The following is a 19,002-nucleotide window of genomic DNA, read 5'->3' as shown; positions in this document are numbered from 1 at the left end:
GCCTGATCTGCATTCGTTTGAACCTTAACGAGAAAGTTACAAAATTGTTTTATTACTGGCTAGCGACTAACCAAATCAAATAAGAGCTTGTAAAAACTCCATCTCGTCCCACAAAAAAGGGGGTATTTTCCGCCACCCTGGCGCTGTTATGCTAATAGCTCTCCGAAAAATTTATTTGGCAATCTGAAAGTTTTTAACTTTTAATATATAATCTTATTAGCAACATGTATACCAAATTTTACAATTATACACTAACTAGATTGAGTTTTATGACTTTTTTGTGCAGGCATGCCATAAAATCCAGCTAAAATCCTGTAAAATCTTAAAATCTTAAAATTTACTATAACTTTTGATACATGAATCCAATTAACTTCAAATTTTGACAGGTTTTAAGGTATCAATATTACCTCTTAGAAAAAATTTAAAACATTTAAAAAATTAATGACGTCATCAAAACTGACGTCATTGTTTTTAGAAAAAAATTCGCTCATCTTCAGCATAGATTTTAAACCTTAATTTTATCAGTTTGTTTAAAACCTGCACATTGAAGATATTTTATTTGGCTTTCGGAAAATCAAAACAGAATTATGAATTCTTTTTATGGTAGAGACCATTTCTGCCAAGTTTCAAGTCTAAAGCTTTCCTAGATGAAAAGTTATGCAAGGGCGATGGAAAACATCTCCCCCCCTTGAGAAACAGAATGACTTTACTGCGAAAATATGTTTATGTTCCGGATTTTCCGAATATAAAAGATGTCAACGACAGGAGGAACTTGCTTCTCCTACAAAAAATAGAAAACGTTTACCCAATGCTGTCTCCTTTATTTATTTCAAATGTAGAATAAATTCAGTCTTTTTATAAATTATTACGACTGCCTCGTTTTGGAACCATTACCAAGGTGATTTATCCTTTAAGTATTCAAATGTTACCTTTACAACAGAGAAAATGCGTGAACTTCGCTTGGAATCAATCACCATAGCAATGTCTTCAAAACGAGGTAAGCTTTGCTCGTGACGTTTTCTATGAAACGGTCTCTTTCCAGCTTTCTTTGGTATTCAAATTTTCTGATTTTTTATCAGGAAGGAAATAAAAGGAAAATTGAAAAATGGCATTTCTTCGAAAACAAATATTGTTCATGAACCCTGAAGGAAGGGTTTTTCAAAAGGAGCAGAATTATTTTGAAGTGAAAAGAAAGAAAAAATATTGAGAATGCATCAGTAGACGTTGGTTGACTCTGGTTGGTAGACATTGTTTCTCTTCTGTGATTGGTTGACAAAGTTTCGTTTGGGAGTATGGTCAACGTCTTAAAGGTACCGATATATTATTTTGATTGATTGATTGATTGCATCCGCAGTTATACCTTTTCGTCATCAACATTTTAATCTTGAGGGGTTTAAAAGTATATTAAGACTGTTCTGCTGGATAAGGCTCTCCATTGTTTGACGTATCAGATACGATCAATAAATAAGAATCTTTACAACTTTTATCATCAGCACTTCCGATCAATTCCAAGGTCTAAAAGCAATTTACTTCAAATGCATTTACACCACCATCATTGACCCCTTCAATTCTAATACCAAAACATTTGATTCCAATGTTTAACATTATTTCTTTAGGTGAATTAATTTTGAGGTCGATTTCATTTGGCGGATTGTCAAAGTGTAATTTTTTGCATTGATTTTAATTTGGCGAACGATCAATTTTTAAGGTTTAGTAAGGATGCATAAGAATGACTATGACTTTTCCAAACAGGAGTCATTTTCATACTTTTATAAAATTTGCCGTGAATTTGATCATAGTCCGTATTTGATTTGTGTGGCGAAATATACCTTAAAGGAAGAAATTTTGGCGGGAATTTAATTTGGCTGATGGCCGAAAAAGTTTTTTCAGAGGGAATTTAATTTGGCGGATGGCTGGAAAAATTAAATTGAAGGGAATTTAATAAGGCAGTTGCAGGATATTTTTGGCGGGAATTTAATTTGGCGGATGGAGGAAAAAATACCTTAAGTGGATAAATTTTGGCGGGGATTAAATTTGGCGAATTTTGCCAAAATTCGCCAAATTAAATCCTCGCCTAAATTTCCAAATTCGGCAATTCGCCAAATTAAATCCCCGCCAAATTTAACAAAAAGAGAATTATGTGAAAAATCACAACTTTCCGCCAAAATTTCTTCCTTTAATAGCCCATTTTCGAAATTTTTATTCTAAATTTAATGTCCGCCAAAAGTAACGCACTTAATGTGAAACGAAGAACTTTTTCTCTAGATCCAGATCGTGTTATCGTTCTTCATCGTCACAGTTCATGCAGCAGAAGGTCAGAGTATTTTCAAGTCATCCTCTCCCATCCAGCTTAGGAGGAAAATTTTTGACATTTCTATTGTTATAACCCTAAAATTCGCGGATGGGCTGGAGTTTTTACAACGTTGGCCATGATTTTTGATGTGTATTTCACAGAATGCAAAAACAGAATAAGTTCAGAATCAAATTCAGAGAAAATAAATATTACACCAACTTAAAGTCTCGAGGTCCCGAAGTCCCGAATTTCAATAAATCAAATTTCAGAGAAAAAAAAATTGCACAAACCTAAAGTCCCGAAGTCCCGAATTGAAATATGTCAAAATTCTATCAAAAAAAAATTACATCAACCTAAAGTCCCGAGGTCCCGAAGTCCCGAATTTCAATAAATCAAATTCTATCAATTAAAAATTACACTAACCTAAAGTCCCGAGGTCCCGAAGTCTCGAATTGAAATATATCAAATTTCGGAGAAAAAAAATTACACAAACCTAAAGTCCCGAGGTCCCGAAGTCCCGAATTTCAATAAATCAATTTCAGAGAAAAAAAATTACACCAACCTAAAGTCCCGAAGTCCCGAATGGAAATTTACCAAAGTATAGTCTGAAAAAAAGTTACCCCAATCAAAAATCCCAAGGTCCCGAAGTCCCAATGGAAATATGAAAACTCAAGTAGAAAGAGGACCGGGGGAAATGACTGATTGATTAAATTTGATTGGGCAGGGGTGATTGATGAAATAGACAAGGGTGTAATTTCCACATAAAGTTGGGGGAAACTCGAGTGGAAAGAGGGGAGGGTTTAGTGAATTTCACATAAAGAAAGATTGGAAATCTATCAAAAGGGGTGGGGTGAAAGAGGGGCACAGACAATGAATGATAAATTGAATAGACATGGTGAGACAGGGGATCGGATTGTTGAATTAGGCATGGTGAAATATTCACACAAAGAAGAAAACGGGTGGGATGAAACTCAAGCAAAAAGAGGGGCTTGAATAAATGATTGATGAAACACGAAATAAGGATGAGATGACGCGTAAAGAGGGGACAGAGATATACATGAAGACAGGGGTGAGATAGATGCAAAGGGAGGGTGAGAAAGGGGTGAGATGGATGTAAAGGGAGGTGGCAGAGATAGTATGAAAAGAGTAGGGGTATAAATCAATTAAGACGAGACATGGGTGGAAACTTTCTCTCTCAGAAATTTGATATTTTGCAATTCGGGACTTCGGGACCTCGGGACTTTAGGTTGGTGTAATTTTTAATTGATAGAATTTGATTTATTGAAATTCGAGACTTCGGGACCTCGGGACTTTAGGTTGTTGTAATTTTTAATTGATAGAATTTGATTTATTGAAATTCGGGACTTCGGGACCTCGGGACTTTAGGTTTGTGCAATTTTTTTTTCTTTCTGAAATTTGATTTATTGAAATTCGGGACTTCGGGACCTCGGGACTTTAAGTTGGTGTAATATTTATTTTCTCTGAATTTGATTTATTTCAATTCGGGACTTCGGGACCTCGGGACATAGGTATGGTGTGATTTTTTTTTACAGATTTTCGATATTTTGCTATTCGGGACTTCGGGACCTCGGGACTTTGGGTTGGTGTAAAAATTTTTTCAGAAAGTTGATATACTTCAATTCGGGACTTCGGGACCTCGGGACTTTGGGTTGGTGTAATATTTTTTTCAGAAAGTTGATGCATTTTAATTCGGGACTTCGGGACATAGGTATGGTGTGATTTTTTTTTAAATAGATTTTCGATATTTTGCAATTCGGGACTTCGGGACCTCGGGACTTTGGGTTGACGTGTAAAATTCTTTCAGAAAGTTGATGTATTTCAATTTGGGACTTTGGGACTTGAGTATGGTGTATTTTTTTTTGATAGAATTTCGATATATTCAGTATTTCAATGACTGTAACTTTGTAATTTTGAACATTGTAGTAAGAAAGGATGAATTGATCCTGTTCTGCAAAATTCAGCATTTCTCTATCTTGTAAAAACTCCAGCTTGTCCCAAATTCGCCAAATCCTCCAGCAATTCTTCCGGAGGAAATTAGATTTTTTGCCATTTGCCTAATCAATAAACAATTGGTAGACAATGGTCAAGGCCAGAGTCAGTGCGCTACTTTTATTTCGGCTATAATGACGTACTTTAATAGGATAAACTTTCGCGGGGATTAAATTTCGCGGATTTCGCGGATTTGGGTGTCATCTGCGAAATTCTGCGAAATTAAATCCCAATGGAAATTTGGAAGGGCCTCATCTAAACAAAACCCAAAATCTGTCAAATAAATACTATTTGAATGGTTACTTGCATCAAAGAGGCGCAAATAATGTGTATTTCAACAACCAACATGTATGATTTGACAGTAAAATTCACAAAATCGTAAAAATATTGCCACCCAATAATGCAACCCGCGAAATTAAGTCCCGCGAAATTTTTGAATTTCGCGGATAGGCTCAACCGCGAAATTAAATCCCCGCGAAAGTTTATCCCATTAAAATAATCTGTTCTCCATGCAAATTTGGTGTTTTAACAAAACACTGTCAATAAATCATTTTTAACTTCTTTTCTCTTCATTATCAGCTCAATGGGGAAGTTGGTCGGAGTACGGAGATTGTTTCAGTTACGAGTACGCCGTCAGACCCCGTAAACGTCGCACGCGGACGTGTCCCGATGAAACTTGCATCGGACCTTCATCATCGTACAAATACAACTGCACACCTTCAGGTGAGGGATTTTCTACTTCTTTTATTCTGATCTCCTTTTCTAAGTTATTTACTCCATCAATTAATTGCAAGTGAAATTCCAGTCCAGAAAATGTCTAAGTGAATTAGATTAATATTCATACGATAAACTTGTTGCAGTGGGATCCTCTGTTAAAGCGTCCTCTCTACCCATCCAGAAACTTGACATCAATTTTGAAATTGTTGTTGATAGTCGACCCTCTCCATCGCACATTTCTTAATATCTTAAAAATCTTCTATAGCTACATTTGTTTCATTCACCACCAATCAACACTTGCTTGGCAAATATAATTCATTTTCTTATCAAACCTTCCGTCACTTACTAGATACACAGGGGGGATATTTTTGGAAAAAATAACTGAAGCTCAATTAAAAAAAAAGTATATTTCATGCTTTCCGATGAGAGTCAGTGAAGAGAAAGGAATCCGTTCATTTTCTTGCTCAAAGTTTCGAGTGAAATGAAATGAAAAATGTTCTCTTAATATCTAATGCAACGGAGTAAATCTTTTCAATAAGTATATCTCCCAAAGGTAGCGAATTGCTCCCTGGATTGCTCCTACTTTCCCTCCATGCTTCCCTTTAATTGCATCAAGCGAGAGGCATCGAGGTATCATTTTTACTAAGTACGAAGTCTTTGGTATGATTCGGCCAGGGATTGAACCCACGGCCTTGCGTTCTGTAGTGGGGTGCTCTACCTTTGCACTACGTTCGCATTGAAATCCTAAAATCAAACCAGAATTATCGATAATCTTTCAGCGATTTTCATGCGAGTAGAATCCTTGTCAAATCAAAACATGGGATGGTCTGCAGGCAATGTTGTCGCCTTACAATCTACGATGCATTTTCGAAATGTTCACCAGTCTGTCGACCAACCTTTCTCAGTCAAGGTCAACGCTCTCGCCATGGAAAAGAATTTCGGAACTTTACAAGCACGTTATCGTAAGTTTTCTACGTATTTCGAGCCCCTGGGGCTTGTGCCGCCCTTAAGGGTGCCTTTTTCGGACCTTCAAAGTCCCTCCAAGGGTCGAAGTAAACATCACAATATCTAATTTCAGCCCCTCCCCCCTAAGGGTTACAAAAAAGACAAAAACTGCAATATATATCCATAAAAAGGCGAAATTTTATGAAAAAAGTCTCGGGAACGGTCCCAAAATTCACAAAATTCCATTTTTTTCCTCTATTTTTGACGCTAAAATTTTCCGATTTCCAATATCGAGCACTGTCAGTACCTGTTTGACCTAAACCGTTGAAAAATCTTGTTACTACAAAGGTTGGAATTTCTAGAACTAAGAGAAACTGACGTGTTTACCTTTTCATCATCAATTATTGTACTTCAAAGGAAAGGTACTTGTTATGTACCCTAACTAATTGTTTACCTTTATAAAAGTAAGAATGGTAGCACTATATTGTGTTTCATATAATGTGATTTACAGATCAGATGTTTGTTGGAGGTGACAATAACTAATAACTCTCACTTTTTGCTTCTTTTTTTAGCTTTAGAAGTCTCTGTATTGAAATCCCAAACGAATGCTAATCTTCCTGAATTACGAATGGAGGAAAATTATGAAATTTCTGAAAAAGGACGTGGTATAGTAGACCGAATGGTTCGAAGAGATGTTCTGGGGAGGTTTGAAAATGACTCTGTCTTTGCTGGCTATCGAAGCGCTTATAAGGTTAATGACAATGAACCATTTCAAGCCTTTTTTTTGTTGATAGTTGTTCTCACTTTCACCCTAACATGTCCTCAGATGGAATGAAAAAGAAGAATTCCTTTTTCGCAACAGGTGGAATCTTGTAAGGCGAAAATAAAAAAATGTAGTGTTTACGGAATGCGGGTGAAGGAAAAAAGCTCTCATTCGGCCGGCCGGAAAATTTTTGTTTTTGCTATTTTTGATAACTAAGATCATTGAAATAGAACTTTAAAGATAACTTTTATATACAAACAGTATGAAGTAAGCCCTGGTATAAACTACTAACGAACAAATCTTGATTTACAAGTGGGAATATATAACCAAACAACGTTTGATAGCTTGAGCGGTCAACTTGATTTTCTTTATGATGAACCATATATTTCGGTTAGAGGCCCACTGTGAGCCTACAATCAAGGTCATAATATTTGAGAAAAAAGGGAAATCCACCGGGAAGTTTTTGAACCACAATCGATTTGTAAGTGCTCTAAAGTAGGTTGGAAGGGTATAGAGTTTTAACTATGAGTTTTAACGTGAGACTTAAGACTTAGGACCTTAGGATCTGAGGATCCAAATGTTCAAAAATAGTCCAATAAGACTCAGAATATAGCCTGGAAGTCTGCCAACCCCTCTCAAATTGAAATATTCGATTAAATTAAAAAGATAGCCAAAAATCGACTTTCTCGTCAGAACTTTAAATCTTGAAAAACGTTAAAATAACCAAAATTCTCAATATATTATGACCTTAATTGTAGCTTGTAAATCTGTATAATAATAATAATAACAATAATATAGATGAACCCTCTGCGGCTGGGTCAGAAAAAAAGTGAAAAAAAACATTTTTTAATTTTCGACCAACAGAAACTTTTGCAATCTTTTAGTTCTACTTTTCATAAAAGTGATTTTGTGATTGCTCATGGATTTAAAAAAAAACATAAAACTAAATGGATGGAAACAGGTCAGCCAATTTCGGGGCCACAATAGCATTCTATTGCTATTTATAACTAATATTTCCTTCTTTTTTTTTACAAATATCAACATCACCTTGACTAATTTCATCATTTTTCAGTTCTTGACAACACCAGAATCGTCAAATATATACGCATCTGTAGTTGTCAAGGTGACGCAGCAGGAGATCGGTTCCGCTTATTTCGTGCACCAGAAAATCTACCGGAAAGCTGCATCAACGGAACATGATATCCAGGTTGATGGCCAATCACAACATTTCATCAAATATGATTTCCCAGGGTAAAGCAGGAAAAATTCCCAAAATTCTCTGACCTTTATATACCAAGCTATAACCGCCATCATCTTTGAACGGAGTTTTTAGAAAAGTGGTACCCTAATGGTAACGCTACTGGAAGTAGGTCAATTTATAATTCAATGAAATTTTCCATTTTTAACCAACATTGCGAGTAGTGGGGTACCATTAGGTTACCACTTTCAAAAAACTCCGCTCAGATTTTGCTTCGCCATGATCGATAGACAGTGTCCCAGGGTATATAAAGGTCAAACTTCCACCGTGATTTTATTAGCTGCAATCTTCATATTTACTATTCTACAATTTTCAAACAAGGGATTTGAAAATTTTCATATCCTTGCCAACCTAATCAAACACATTTTTTCAATAAAAGCAGAATTTAAAAAATTTTCATAGATTTGGACTAATTTTTGGAAAAAAAGACTTGCAAAGGGTGGTGTATAAAAAATGTAAACTGAAAAGTTATTACTGCAGATAAGTAGTTCAAAGAGTGGTTGGTGGTATAGAATTGCTGTCTTTAAAAAAGCACTTTATACTGATGATGTCTTGCAGATGACATGGAGTTTTTATAAGATACTTTAATAATTATTTCGTCATTTGAAGTAATAAAAATGACGTGTTCTTTAGAAAAAGTAACAAAATTGTTTTATTACTGGTTAACAACCAACCAAATCAAATAAGAGCTTGTAAAAACTCCATCTCGTACCATGCCTTGAAGTTATCATTCTTTTGAATTTCCTCCTGTCTGGAAAATACTATCACAAATTTAATGACACTTGGAAGAGCCCCTGAAAAATATAAAACAAACCTATGTTAACATTATTTCAATCTTGTACCTTTTATCGGTGGAAAATTCGTCGCACAAAAGTGACGAAAAGATTTGTTCGGTGATAAAATATAAGTCTATTCTAATTGTTAATTAAAGTGGCCATAAAGTTGGCTGTTTAATGTCAATGCATTGCCCTCTTTTGACGTCAATTCAATGTCTTCTTTCAACCCTTTTCAAGCAAAGATTTTAACTCCAACTTTGTGTTCACTTTTTCCTGCTCAAACAATTAGAATAGGCAGGGTGAAAAGTGGGCCGTCTAAACTAGAGCTAAGTCGACGAAAACTTTTGGTTGAAGAAATTACTTTCCGACGAAATTTCCTCCGACAAGGTAATCTACTTTGGTTTTGTCAACATGTAGCTCGAGAATGACGTTCAGAGTGGTGGTGATAGATGAAGAAGTAGGAGGAGCCGGTTACACTCATCACATCAGACTCACCGTTTTTTTCCCTCCACAAATTGATTTGACTCGTGGTCTTCAAAAGATGTACCACTCTCAACTATGTCGAAACGTTTTTGAATTGGAAACAGATTTGAACAAGCGAAAGCTGATCATTAAGGTATGCTATGATGAACAACCACCTTTTGTTTTCCATCAGCTTCTTTTGTCATGATCTGCAATGCTTTCAAACGGCTCCCCCTACACAAAGCACCGCTATTAATATATAGACTATATATCAATAGCGGTGCTTTGTGTGTCTGTGTGTCACCACTTTCGTTTTCTCTTTGTTTGTGTTTTAGAATTATGACTTTTAGTCTCTTGCTCCACAAATTTGTTCTATCGGATTCGCGCCATTTGCAAAAGATTTCGCAAGCAATGTTTTGTTCTCAATAAGTTTGTTTTGATTGGCAGATCAGATAGAGCCTGGTTTAGACTTTATTTCAGCCTTTGTTTTGAAATTTAAGGCCCATTTACATTTAGTAATTTTAATTTCTGCCAAGCGATGCCCGATCCTGTTTTTCTCTTTTCTTTTGTTTGAAATGTTTTCGAATGTATTTAACGATCGTATTTATTAATGATTTTCGAATTCTTTTCAAAACAAAACAAGTTTCTTTTATAGAAAAGAACATTTCAAATGTAAATCAAAACATAAATTTGAAAAGTTTGTCGAACAATAATAGCATTCAAAGGGCGATAAAAAGCAAGAGAAGAAATTAGTCCATCTATTTCTTCATATAAAAACATTCAAGTGGTTGATACTGTTAAAAACTATATACGTCATTTTACATGTTTAATTTCGAAAAGTTATGACAAGGGTTTACAAAAAGCAATTAAGAATTAACTTATTATTTATCTTTTTAAATCTGATAAAAACAAAGTTGCACTATTCTTTGTGGCTTTCCCGCTTTTTCCTAAAGAATTGTCATTTCTACATTTCACTCCTCTTTACCATGACATTTTCTCAAATTGTCTAAAACTGGACGGCGTATTTAATGCGAGCGAAGCGAGAAAACGATCTCCGGGGGAGGGTTAGATGAGTCAAACTTTGAAGATATCTTTTTATTAATTTGATCGTTTTTTAAGCCAGCTTCAACATCCAAAGGACTTTTAGTGCGTTCAGCTACAGCTTAACCGGCGTGCGACGCCGGGTACCGGCTAGTATAGATTAATGTCTAGCAGACTTATATCAGTATTCATGTTTACTATTGACGAATTCCCCAGAAAGCTCCAAGTGTAATTGAAATGAGTTTCTTTCAAAAGATGCTTCCCAAATTCATAACAGTAATTACTAAACTATTAACTACGGTAATGTTACTTCAATGGAATCAAAATAATAGACAAATCTTTGTTATGATTCTCTATCACTAGCTTTTTTTTTTAACTAAAGCGTTGATGACATTTTTGAGTTGTGTTTTCAACAACATGAAAAAAAATATCAACTTTGAACTTTATCCAAGATCTTGGATGGTCGTCATGGTTCCTTTTCTCTGCATTGTTTGCGCGCTGAATAGAATTTCGATTGGTCGGCACAGGTCGATTTATGATTTCGGCCTGTGCTTTTCACGGTAGCCAGTTGGGGTAAAAGTCACGGACTGAAACTCAATGGGAATTGGTATTCCAATGTTTTTTATGGCTAGGGATTTCAATTCCATTGTTTTTAAGTCAGAAAATTCAGGTTGGATGGGGAAAAAAGCTTAATATTTTGCAGTGAGGATTGGTTTATTTGATTTTCAGTGGGGACAAAAATTGGAGTATAATGGTCTACTGGGACGATATTTTTCCAGTGGGAAGGGGTCCCAAAGGATCTGTGAGACTGGGGGTGTTTTGGAACTATGGTTTTGAGTACAGTAACTTTAAAGAGACAACACGTGCAAACAATTATGATAATACTTTTAAATATTGCCTAAATTTGATACGCAATTATTTAGATTTAAAGTTCACAGAAACTTCTTTTCTGTCCGATTCTTTTCATTAGATCGCTGAAGCCACTCAAAATCGGTACCGGAGTTGCAACCCTATAATCAGCATGTACCACGCCTATGATGGGTTTGTGGCGTGGAATAACCAAGTTCTTCACAAAACTTTCATTGACGTCACTTTCTGCAAAGGTTCGTCTACGTCTACCGGCTATTTCGCTTTTATTCGGTACTTTGACAGCCAATCAATCATCGATTCATTTTTCATAAATTAATTTATTAATATATCTTTTTCGTTAATTCCATGCATTCATTCATTCATTCATTCATTTTGCAGGGAACGATTGGGATTGCACTTCGATGGGCTTTAACAATAAGACGTCAGGACCAATTCCTGGCACAAAGTCTCTTGTAGAATCACAGTTCGATTTCGAAGGTATTTCAAGATTTAAACCGTAAAAGTTTCGACGTGATTCACGATTTAATCAGTTCAGCTCCACGCCGCGGCCTTTTGTACGCCATAATTCCATAACCTGGCCATAATCGGTATTTTATATACATTTACTAAAATACAGTTGGTTATTTAGAAACTTTCCAGACAACAACAACAACAACAGTCAAATTTAATTCTTTTCTTAGTGATTTTGCAGATATGTTTTGCGCGTAAATAATTATGTATTGATAAAATCACTTTTCGCCGACTCTCAATGAGTATATAAGCTTATGGTCACTCGGCCAAACAACCGACTTTGAGCGCTCATTTCTAAGACTCATCTTAATAAATAGTTAGACTAGGTGCTCATTTCTAAGACCCATCTTAATAGTTAGACTAGGCGCTCTTAGCTGTTCGATAATCATTATTCTCAGGTGGACGAAGGATCAAAGAAAAAGCGACCGGTCGTTGTTGGTCATTGAACACAAGCACGTCAGATGTTGTGTTGACTTCTTCTTGCAAAGAAGCTTTCCATTTCGCACCTGTGGGGTCCGGATCGATGAATCTCATTCACTCGCCGTCCGGAAAGGTTAGTAACCGGAACTGTAGACTTCTTACTGAACTGGCAATCTCCACTTGTTTCCTAGCAACTATTGCAACTTCTAATGCTATGTACTCTCCGGTACCTAATAGCCGCCCCCCGCTAATTTTCCACCCAGTACATTTTTATTCCAAGTTTCATAACAAGATTCCCATCCCTTACAGGTGGTGTATGGACAGAGAGGCAAACTTTTGATCGGTGACCCACCTCCCAACCATAAATCAGATAACTTTGGGTTGACACAGAAGAAGACGCTGATATTCAACCGTGATCACAATATATATGATGACCCTTTTTTAACGTATTATTCATGTCTGACCATCAATGAGGATGGCACCATTCGTCAACTGCTCCAGCAGAAGGAGCCATCTTTGGATAACACTTGCAATCAAGTATTCTCTTTCCTCCATGGTAAAACCTTTCGTTTTAGTTGTTTTGAACCAAATCAAAACTGGAAGAAAAAATACTACTTTTATATCTGAAGAAGCTAATCAAAAATTAAAACATTTCTCACATCATATGACAACAATCAAATGACCAATGAATTTTAACAACCCAAAATCCTAAAAGACAAAAGACAAAACAAACCAAATTTCACTAGTAGTGTGGTCGTGTTACAAAAATACAGGCTGTTTGTAGGAAAAAAATAATGTCTAGCTGAACCTTTCACCAGACCTTCTCTATAGGATGCTTATACCTCAGAAAAAAATCCCCTAAAATCCCACTAGTGGAATATCCCTTTTTTGTGCAATTTCTATTGTCCCCAGGCAAAATCCTAAGGGCGAAGTTTTTTGAAAAATTTCATGCGCAAGTTCCACTTTTCGCCACATTTTGGTCTAAAATTGACCATATATAGCATCTTCTGCGTGAATTATCTTGAGTTAGGTAATGAAATCGGCTATACCCGTTTAAAAGGAGGCCCGGAATTCCCGAGTTATTTTTTCCGAGTTAAAAAAAACCGAGTTAAAAAAAACCCGAGTTATCCCGAGTTATGACGTCATTTTTGGAATTTAGTGACGTCATTTTTAATTTCATAACTCGGTTTATTTTGCTTCCTTTAACTTTCCGAGTTATTTTCCATTTTTTAGCTCGGGAATTTTTGCTTCCTTTAACTTTCCGAGTTATTTTCCATTTTTTAACTCGGGAGTTTTTGCTTCCTTTAGCTTTCCGAGTTATTTTTGAATTTTTAACTCGGGAATTTTTGCTTCCTTTAGCTTTCCGAGTTATTTTTCTTCATAAAAAAAACACCAGTTTTAATCTATTGATCCCATACCTTGCCATACCCCCGGGGGGGGGTACTTAGGCAAAATGGGTGCCGGGTATGTGCGAGCCATAAGGGTACCTTTTCTCATTCCTCAAAAGTCTCTCAAAGGGGTACAAATTCAAAAGTTAGTCTCTGAAAGGGTCCCAAAATCACGAAAATCAAAAATTTCTCTCTCAAAGGGTCACGATTTCCAAAAATTTTGACCAAAATTTGGTGAAAATCAAACCAAAATTTGGAAAAAATGGACCAAAATTTAGGAAAAAGTCTCTCAAAGGGTCCCAAAATCACCAAAATTTTGTCTCTCAAAGGGTCGATTTTCGATTTTTGGCTCGGACATACCCGTCACCTCGCAAACCTAGTACCCCCCCCCCCCCGGGCCATACCAACCTAAATCAAAGACATAACCATCCATTACCAACTAGAAAAACCTTAACTTGCTTAATAAAATGAATAATCAACAAACAAGTGAATAATTGAAAAGCAAGAACTGAAGTTAAAACCTGCTAGAAAAACCCTTCAAAAATATTACAGCATAAATAAAATCTCAAAAAATACTGCAGGTAAGTGATGAGGTAAAGCTATTTCAAAATTCATATTTCCTCCCTATTTCATTAAAGAATACTGTAAGTGACATGACAAGATTCTCAGAAAAATTCACTGAGTCCATCCCCCTTCGCTGTAAAAAATTTGAATGAATCACCAACGATTCTTGAATCAATCATTTCACAGACTATTCGTAGATTTTTATGAGAGATGTTAAAAAATAAATAAACAAAACTGTCCAGAGTGCACACACTCACCAAATCAACTTACAGAAAAACATTCGAAAGTTTCCCGCACGCATGTGACCTTTGCAAAACATTCGAATTATGAATCGAATCTTTTTGTGTCATAAGGCTCTAATTAGACTTGCGAGTAAAAAACATTCCGGGGGTCAAATACGCTACTTTTTCAAAGTGGAAAGTCTTTAAATGTTGACCTGAAGGTATATTGTTATTCGAATGTTTACCCCCGTCTTTTTATAAAAATAATTCGAACATCAAACCCCGTAACGTAAGCGAATGAATGAACACTAAATTTACGTGAGAAAATTTTTAGAAGCAGAAAAGTCGCCCTTGGCTTGGCACATCCTTGTGTTATTGAAAAACAATGGAGGGATCGTGTAAGACCCGTTCGGCTTTATAGAAGCCCCGGGGATACTAGGGTTGCGAGCTGACGGGTATGTGCCGCAAAAATTGAGGAAAAAACTGATTATTTCGGGATTTTGTGACCCTTATTGGAACTATTGGCTGTTTTTACAAGCCAAAAAAAATGGAAAATAACTCGGAAAGCTACAGGAAGCAAAAATTCCAAAGTTAAAAATTCAAAAATAACTCGGAAAGCTAAAGGAAGAAAAAATTCCCGAGTTAAAAAATGAAAAATAACTCGGAAAGTTAAAGGAAGCAAAAATTCCCGAGTTAATTTAAAAAATGGAAAATAACTCGGAATGTTAAAGGAAGCAAAAATTCCCGAGTTAAAAAATGGAAAATAACTCGGAAAGTTAAAGGAAGCAAAAATTCCCGAGTTAAAAAATGAAAAATAACTCGGAAAGTTAAAGGAAGCAAAATAAACCGAGTTATGAAATTAAAAATGAAGTCACTAAATTCCAAAAATGACGTCATAACTCGGGATAACTCGGGTTTTTTTTAACTCGGTTTTTTTAACTCGGAAAAAATAACTCGGGAATTCCGGGCCTCGTTTAAAAGTCTTCTATATAGTTTTTCGAGAGCTTTCGAATGGTATACTGTACTTGATAATGTCTGAAAATGAGTTTGAAAGTTTCAAAAAAATTTTCCCTTAGGGTTTTGCCTGAGGAAAAACGAAATGTCCCAAAAAAAGGATGTTCCACCAGTGGGATTTTAGGGGATTTTTTCCTGAGGCATAACCATCCTATAGAGAAGGTCTGGAGAATATTTCAGCTGGATCTTATTTTTTCCCTTAAATTATGCTAGACAACCCCACTATAGAGACACATTACTAGAACAATGAAAACAAATTTAGCGAATACTTTCAACAATAAAAGGTGTCGGCTGGAAAAAAATCTTTTGGCTCCTCCCTCCTTCCTCTTTGCTGTATGATGCAGTGGTCTTTTGCCTTTACCGTTTGTAGTATTTTTTTTGACTCTTAAAGATGGATTAAAAAGGAAAATCTTTTTATATGTATGAAGATACCAAAGCAAACGGAGGAATTTTGCTTGAAAAACAATGATAACTAACTTACTCTCTTTCCCTCTGCAAAATTTGTGAAGTGTGAGAATGTTGTTCGGAAGTTACCGTAAAAGTTCAGAATAAAGAGGATATCACGAGTTAAAAATGTTTATTAAACTCATTCTCTTTTCAGCCTTCCCACAAGACATAATGGACAAAATTTCCATGAAATCTATGCTGAAAATTTCTACTTCAAAAGGCCCTACTTTGTTCGTTTGCACGCCTTCAAAAGATTTGTAAGTATTGTACGTTAAATCTTTGGATTTCAATTCAGATTTTCCATATTTTTCATGAAGTCAAGGAGTCATTACTGGTCATTTGAACGGTCTTCGTTCTTTCGGTAGAACACACTTGGCACCTTTTAGCTGCAGCGAAATTTCTTAAATACAAAGCTTTTCGGAAGCCAAGAACCGACGGCTGTTTCAATTTTAAAAGTGAAGGTTTTTGATTAATACTTTCATGTGAATCGGTATTGACTTTTTTTCAGGAAGTTCAAATCAAACTGCCGTCTTTCAACGGATGATGGAACCACGTGGAAAGGTGATTATAATATTTAAGACGCACGTTTTGTTTATACGAACAAACTATATCAGAACATAATGCTTCGATGGTCAAAATGTTAAGAACATTTTAAGGCTTTGCGGACTCTAAAATACTCGATTTCTTAGAAAAATGGACAAAAATGCTCAAAAAATGGTGAAAAAAAGAACATGTTAAGAACATTTTAGGCTTAAAACCCAAAGGACATACGAAGGCTTCAAAAATGTTGGATGTTCTTATAAAAAAACGTGTATTTAAGATACCTAGGAGAGTGTTAAGAGTAAAAAATGTCGAATATCAATGAAATCTCAACTTTCATTCCCATTCAATTTGTGTTCAAAGAAATCTCAACTTTCATTCCCATTCAATTTGTGTTCAAGTATTTTCTCTGTAAGTGGGCTGGGTTCACACTGGGTTCAGACTTGTCACCACAAACCATTTCAAATACAAATGAAATGGAACGTTCTTGGGCATTTGGAAATATTTTAAACACCTCCTTCTCACAAACCGACTAAAAGAAATTGCCCGTTCCCAATGGAAAATTATCCTCCTATTTTTGTCCCCACTCAGAATAATCAAAAAATCCTCACTGCAAAATGCCAAATGTTGTGCTATTTTTCCCATCCTCACTGGATTTTCTGACTTGAAAATTTTTTCCCATCCTCACTGGATTTTCTGACTTGAAAACAAAAGAATTTAAGTCCCCAATCATCGACTTTCAGTCCGTTATTTTTATCCCCACTGGCTGAAAAATTCCTACTGCGTCTGTGAGAAGGGGGTGTTTTTAATAATTGATATCACTAGCATTATATAAGCAAATGTATAACCTTTTTGAGGCTCAACAAAACGTGACGTGAAGCCCTACTGTTATTTTTTGCAGCCATGACGCCAAAAATCAGCGAATTGAAAGCGTTCATCCCTTCAGAAGATTCATTTTACGGTTTGTGTCATTCTGCAAAATACCATTGCAAATATCATGTGGAAACCGGCCTTCTTCATTACGTCACTCTTACTGAATATCAAAGCAAATTATCTGACGTTAACATGGTTTCTGTCACCAATCTGGATGACATGCAGTTGGACACAACGCCCCAAGATGGTGATGGTGCGTCAATTGGAGGTACGTAGAAACCGTCCTAAAATCTTTTTCTACCGATTTTCCATATAAAGAGGAGTCTTGTTTCCAAGCTATCCCCCTAATTTGAAACTGTTTGTTTCTTCTGAGATTAAAAACAGGACTGTAGAAGATATTAGTGATTTCCATCCTCAGAAATTTGAATTATTTTGTTAATATTCCCTGAGCTATATTACTCTGTACCAGAGTGTATCTCGCATTTATGGCTTTGTAGTGTGTAGTACACTCTATGCGCATTGTCTGTTTGATAAAAAGATTCCCGTACGGAGATCTCTACGATGAAGTATGTTTTATAAATAACAACACTTCTCTCATTGTCTCCCTTCTCTCAACAACACTCCATCGCAGCAGTCAGTTTGAAAAATCTAAAATCAGAAAATACGATGACAACAGACCCTGACGACGATGAATTTTAAAATTAACCGTAGATATTGGATCCACATGCTTTTTTTTTTTATAAGCATACAAAAATCCGAAAACAGGCTCAGAGATGCTTAGGTCGAAAGCTTAATAAGGCTTAAAAATGATTGAGGGGATGCTTTAAATCTAAATCATAAATTTAGGGAAATACTGAAAATCCGTAAAATTCCAGCCAAAAAAAGCCAAAATCAGGAAAAAAACATTTTTCGTAGGCTCAAGTAATGCTTGCCATATGCTTAATTTTCCCCATATCTGAGCCTACATATGCTTATAAGTGCAATGCTTATAAAAAAAAGCATGTATGTACAGACTAGAGCTATATAAGAACTTTATTATTTTATTTAAGTTTCATCTTTGGGTTTGTACAAAGCAAGGAGTGACGGTGCATGGCCTCGAATGTTTTTGTGGCCCAACCAACCTGAATATGATGTAATGTGAACGATGGGAACAAAGGGTTGTCACGTGATTATTGTGGTGTCGATGGATGCAAATGTTCTCTCCCTGGATCCAGGCTATAGGATGCTAATTAGGATCTTGGAAGTAGCTCAAAATTTCTTTTTCCCGCACTTTCTCATATCGCCACTTTACAATACTGGGAAAAAAGACCAACACTCAGGGTAGGTCGAAAAGCTACTTCAATTTTGTTAGACGGACATTCCCAATAACGCAAGGTTCGTTCCTGCAGCAATTCTTGCTGGTACGGCCGATAAAGGAGCGGAAATGCGCTTGGTAGATTTTTCCGGGAATGAGGAATTTTAACTATCCTACGGTGCTATCGAGTCTTTAACTTTGACCCATTGAATTATTGTTGCTCTGGGACTCTGATATATTGATTTTAATAGAACATTAATATATAATTTGTAATTTAATGTAAAATGAATAATGTAATAATTTAAATGTAATTACTAAATCTTTTAAACGGATAGTACTTGCACGACCAAAATATATTAAAGGCAACAAAAAAATAAAGGTTGTAGAACAATTTTAGGCTTTGCTAACTTCAAAACCTCCTGCAGTTTCTTAGAAAATTAGCCCCAACTATTTTCAAAATTCGGGAAATAAGAAAACCCTTAAAGGCTTCAAAACGTTCTTTTAAAGAAAAAGCTTGTACTGTCTAAATATGATTAACCATTATTAATCACTGTTAACCGGTTACTTTTTCGAAGCGGGCTACATGGCTTTTTGCG

At 35.8% G+C, this 19,002-nt stretch overlaps 1 protein-coding gene across 1 annotated transcript; it reads left to right on the top strand.

Annotated features, from left to right (window-relative positions):
- Positions 1-1,073: 1,073 nt before the first annotated feature.
- Positions 1,074-18,766, top strand: LOC136801188 (uncharacterized). Its single transcript, XM_067057823.1, has 15 exons — positions 1,074-1,310; positions 2,266-2,314; positions 4,883-5,026; positions 5,800-5,982; positions 6,538-6,716; positions 7,801-7,979; positions 9,180-9,378; positions 11,236-11,368; positions 11,514-11,612; positions 12,044-12,198; positions 12,375-12,621; positions 15,854-15,956; positions 16,208-16,260; positions 17,141-17,380; positions 18,162-18,766. The coding sequence occupies exons 1-15, from the start codon at positions 1,293-1,295 to the stop codon at positions 18,251-18,253; spliced, it is 2,073 nt and encodes a 690-aa protein (XP_066913924.1). The 5' UTR covers positions 1,074-1,292; the 3' UTR covers positions 18,254-18,766.
- The last annotated feature ends 236 nt before the right edge of the window (positions 18,767-19,002 follow it).

Source organism: Clytia hemisphaerica, unplaced genomic scaffold (genome assembly GCF_902728285.1).
Source record: "Clytia hemisphaerica strain Z4C2 unplaced genomic scaffold, Clytia hemisphaerica genome assembly, whole genome shotgun sequence".
Taxonomy (NCBI): domain Eukaryota; kingdom Metazoa; phylum Cnidaria; class Hydrozoa; order Leptothecata; family Clytiidae; genus Clytia; species Clytia hemisphaerica.
This window is presented reverse-complemented; position numbering and strand designations above follow the sequence as displayed.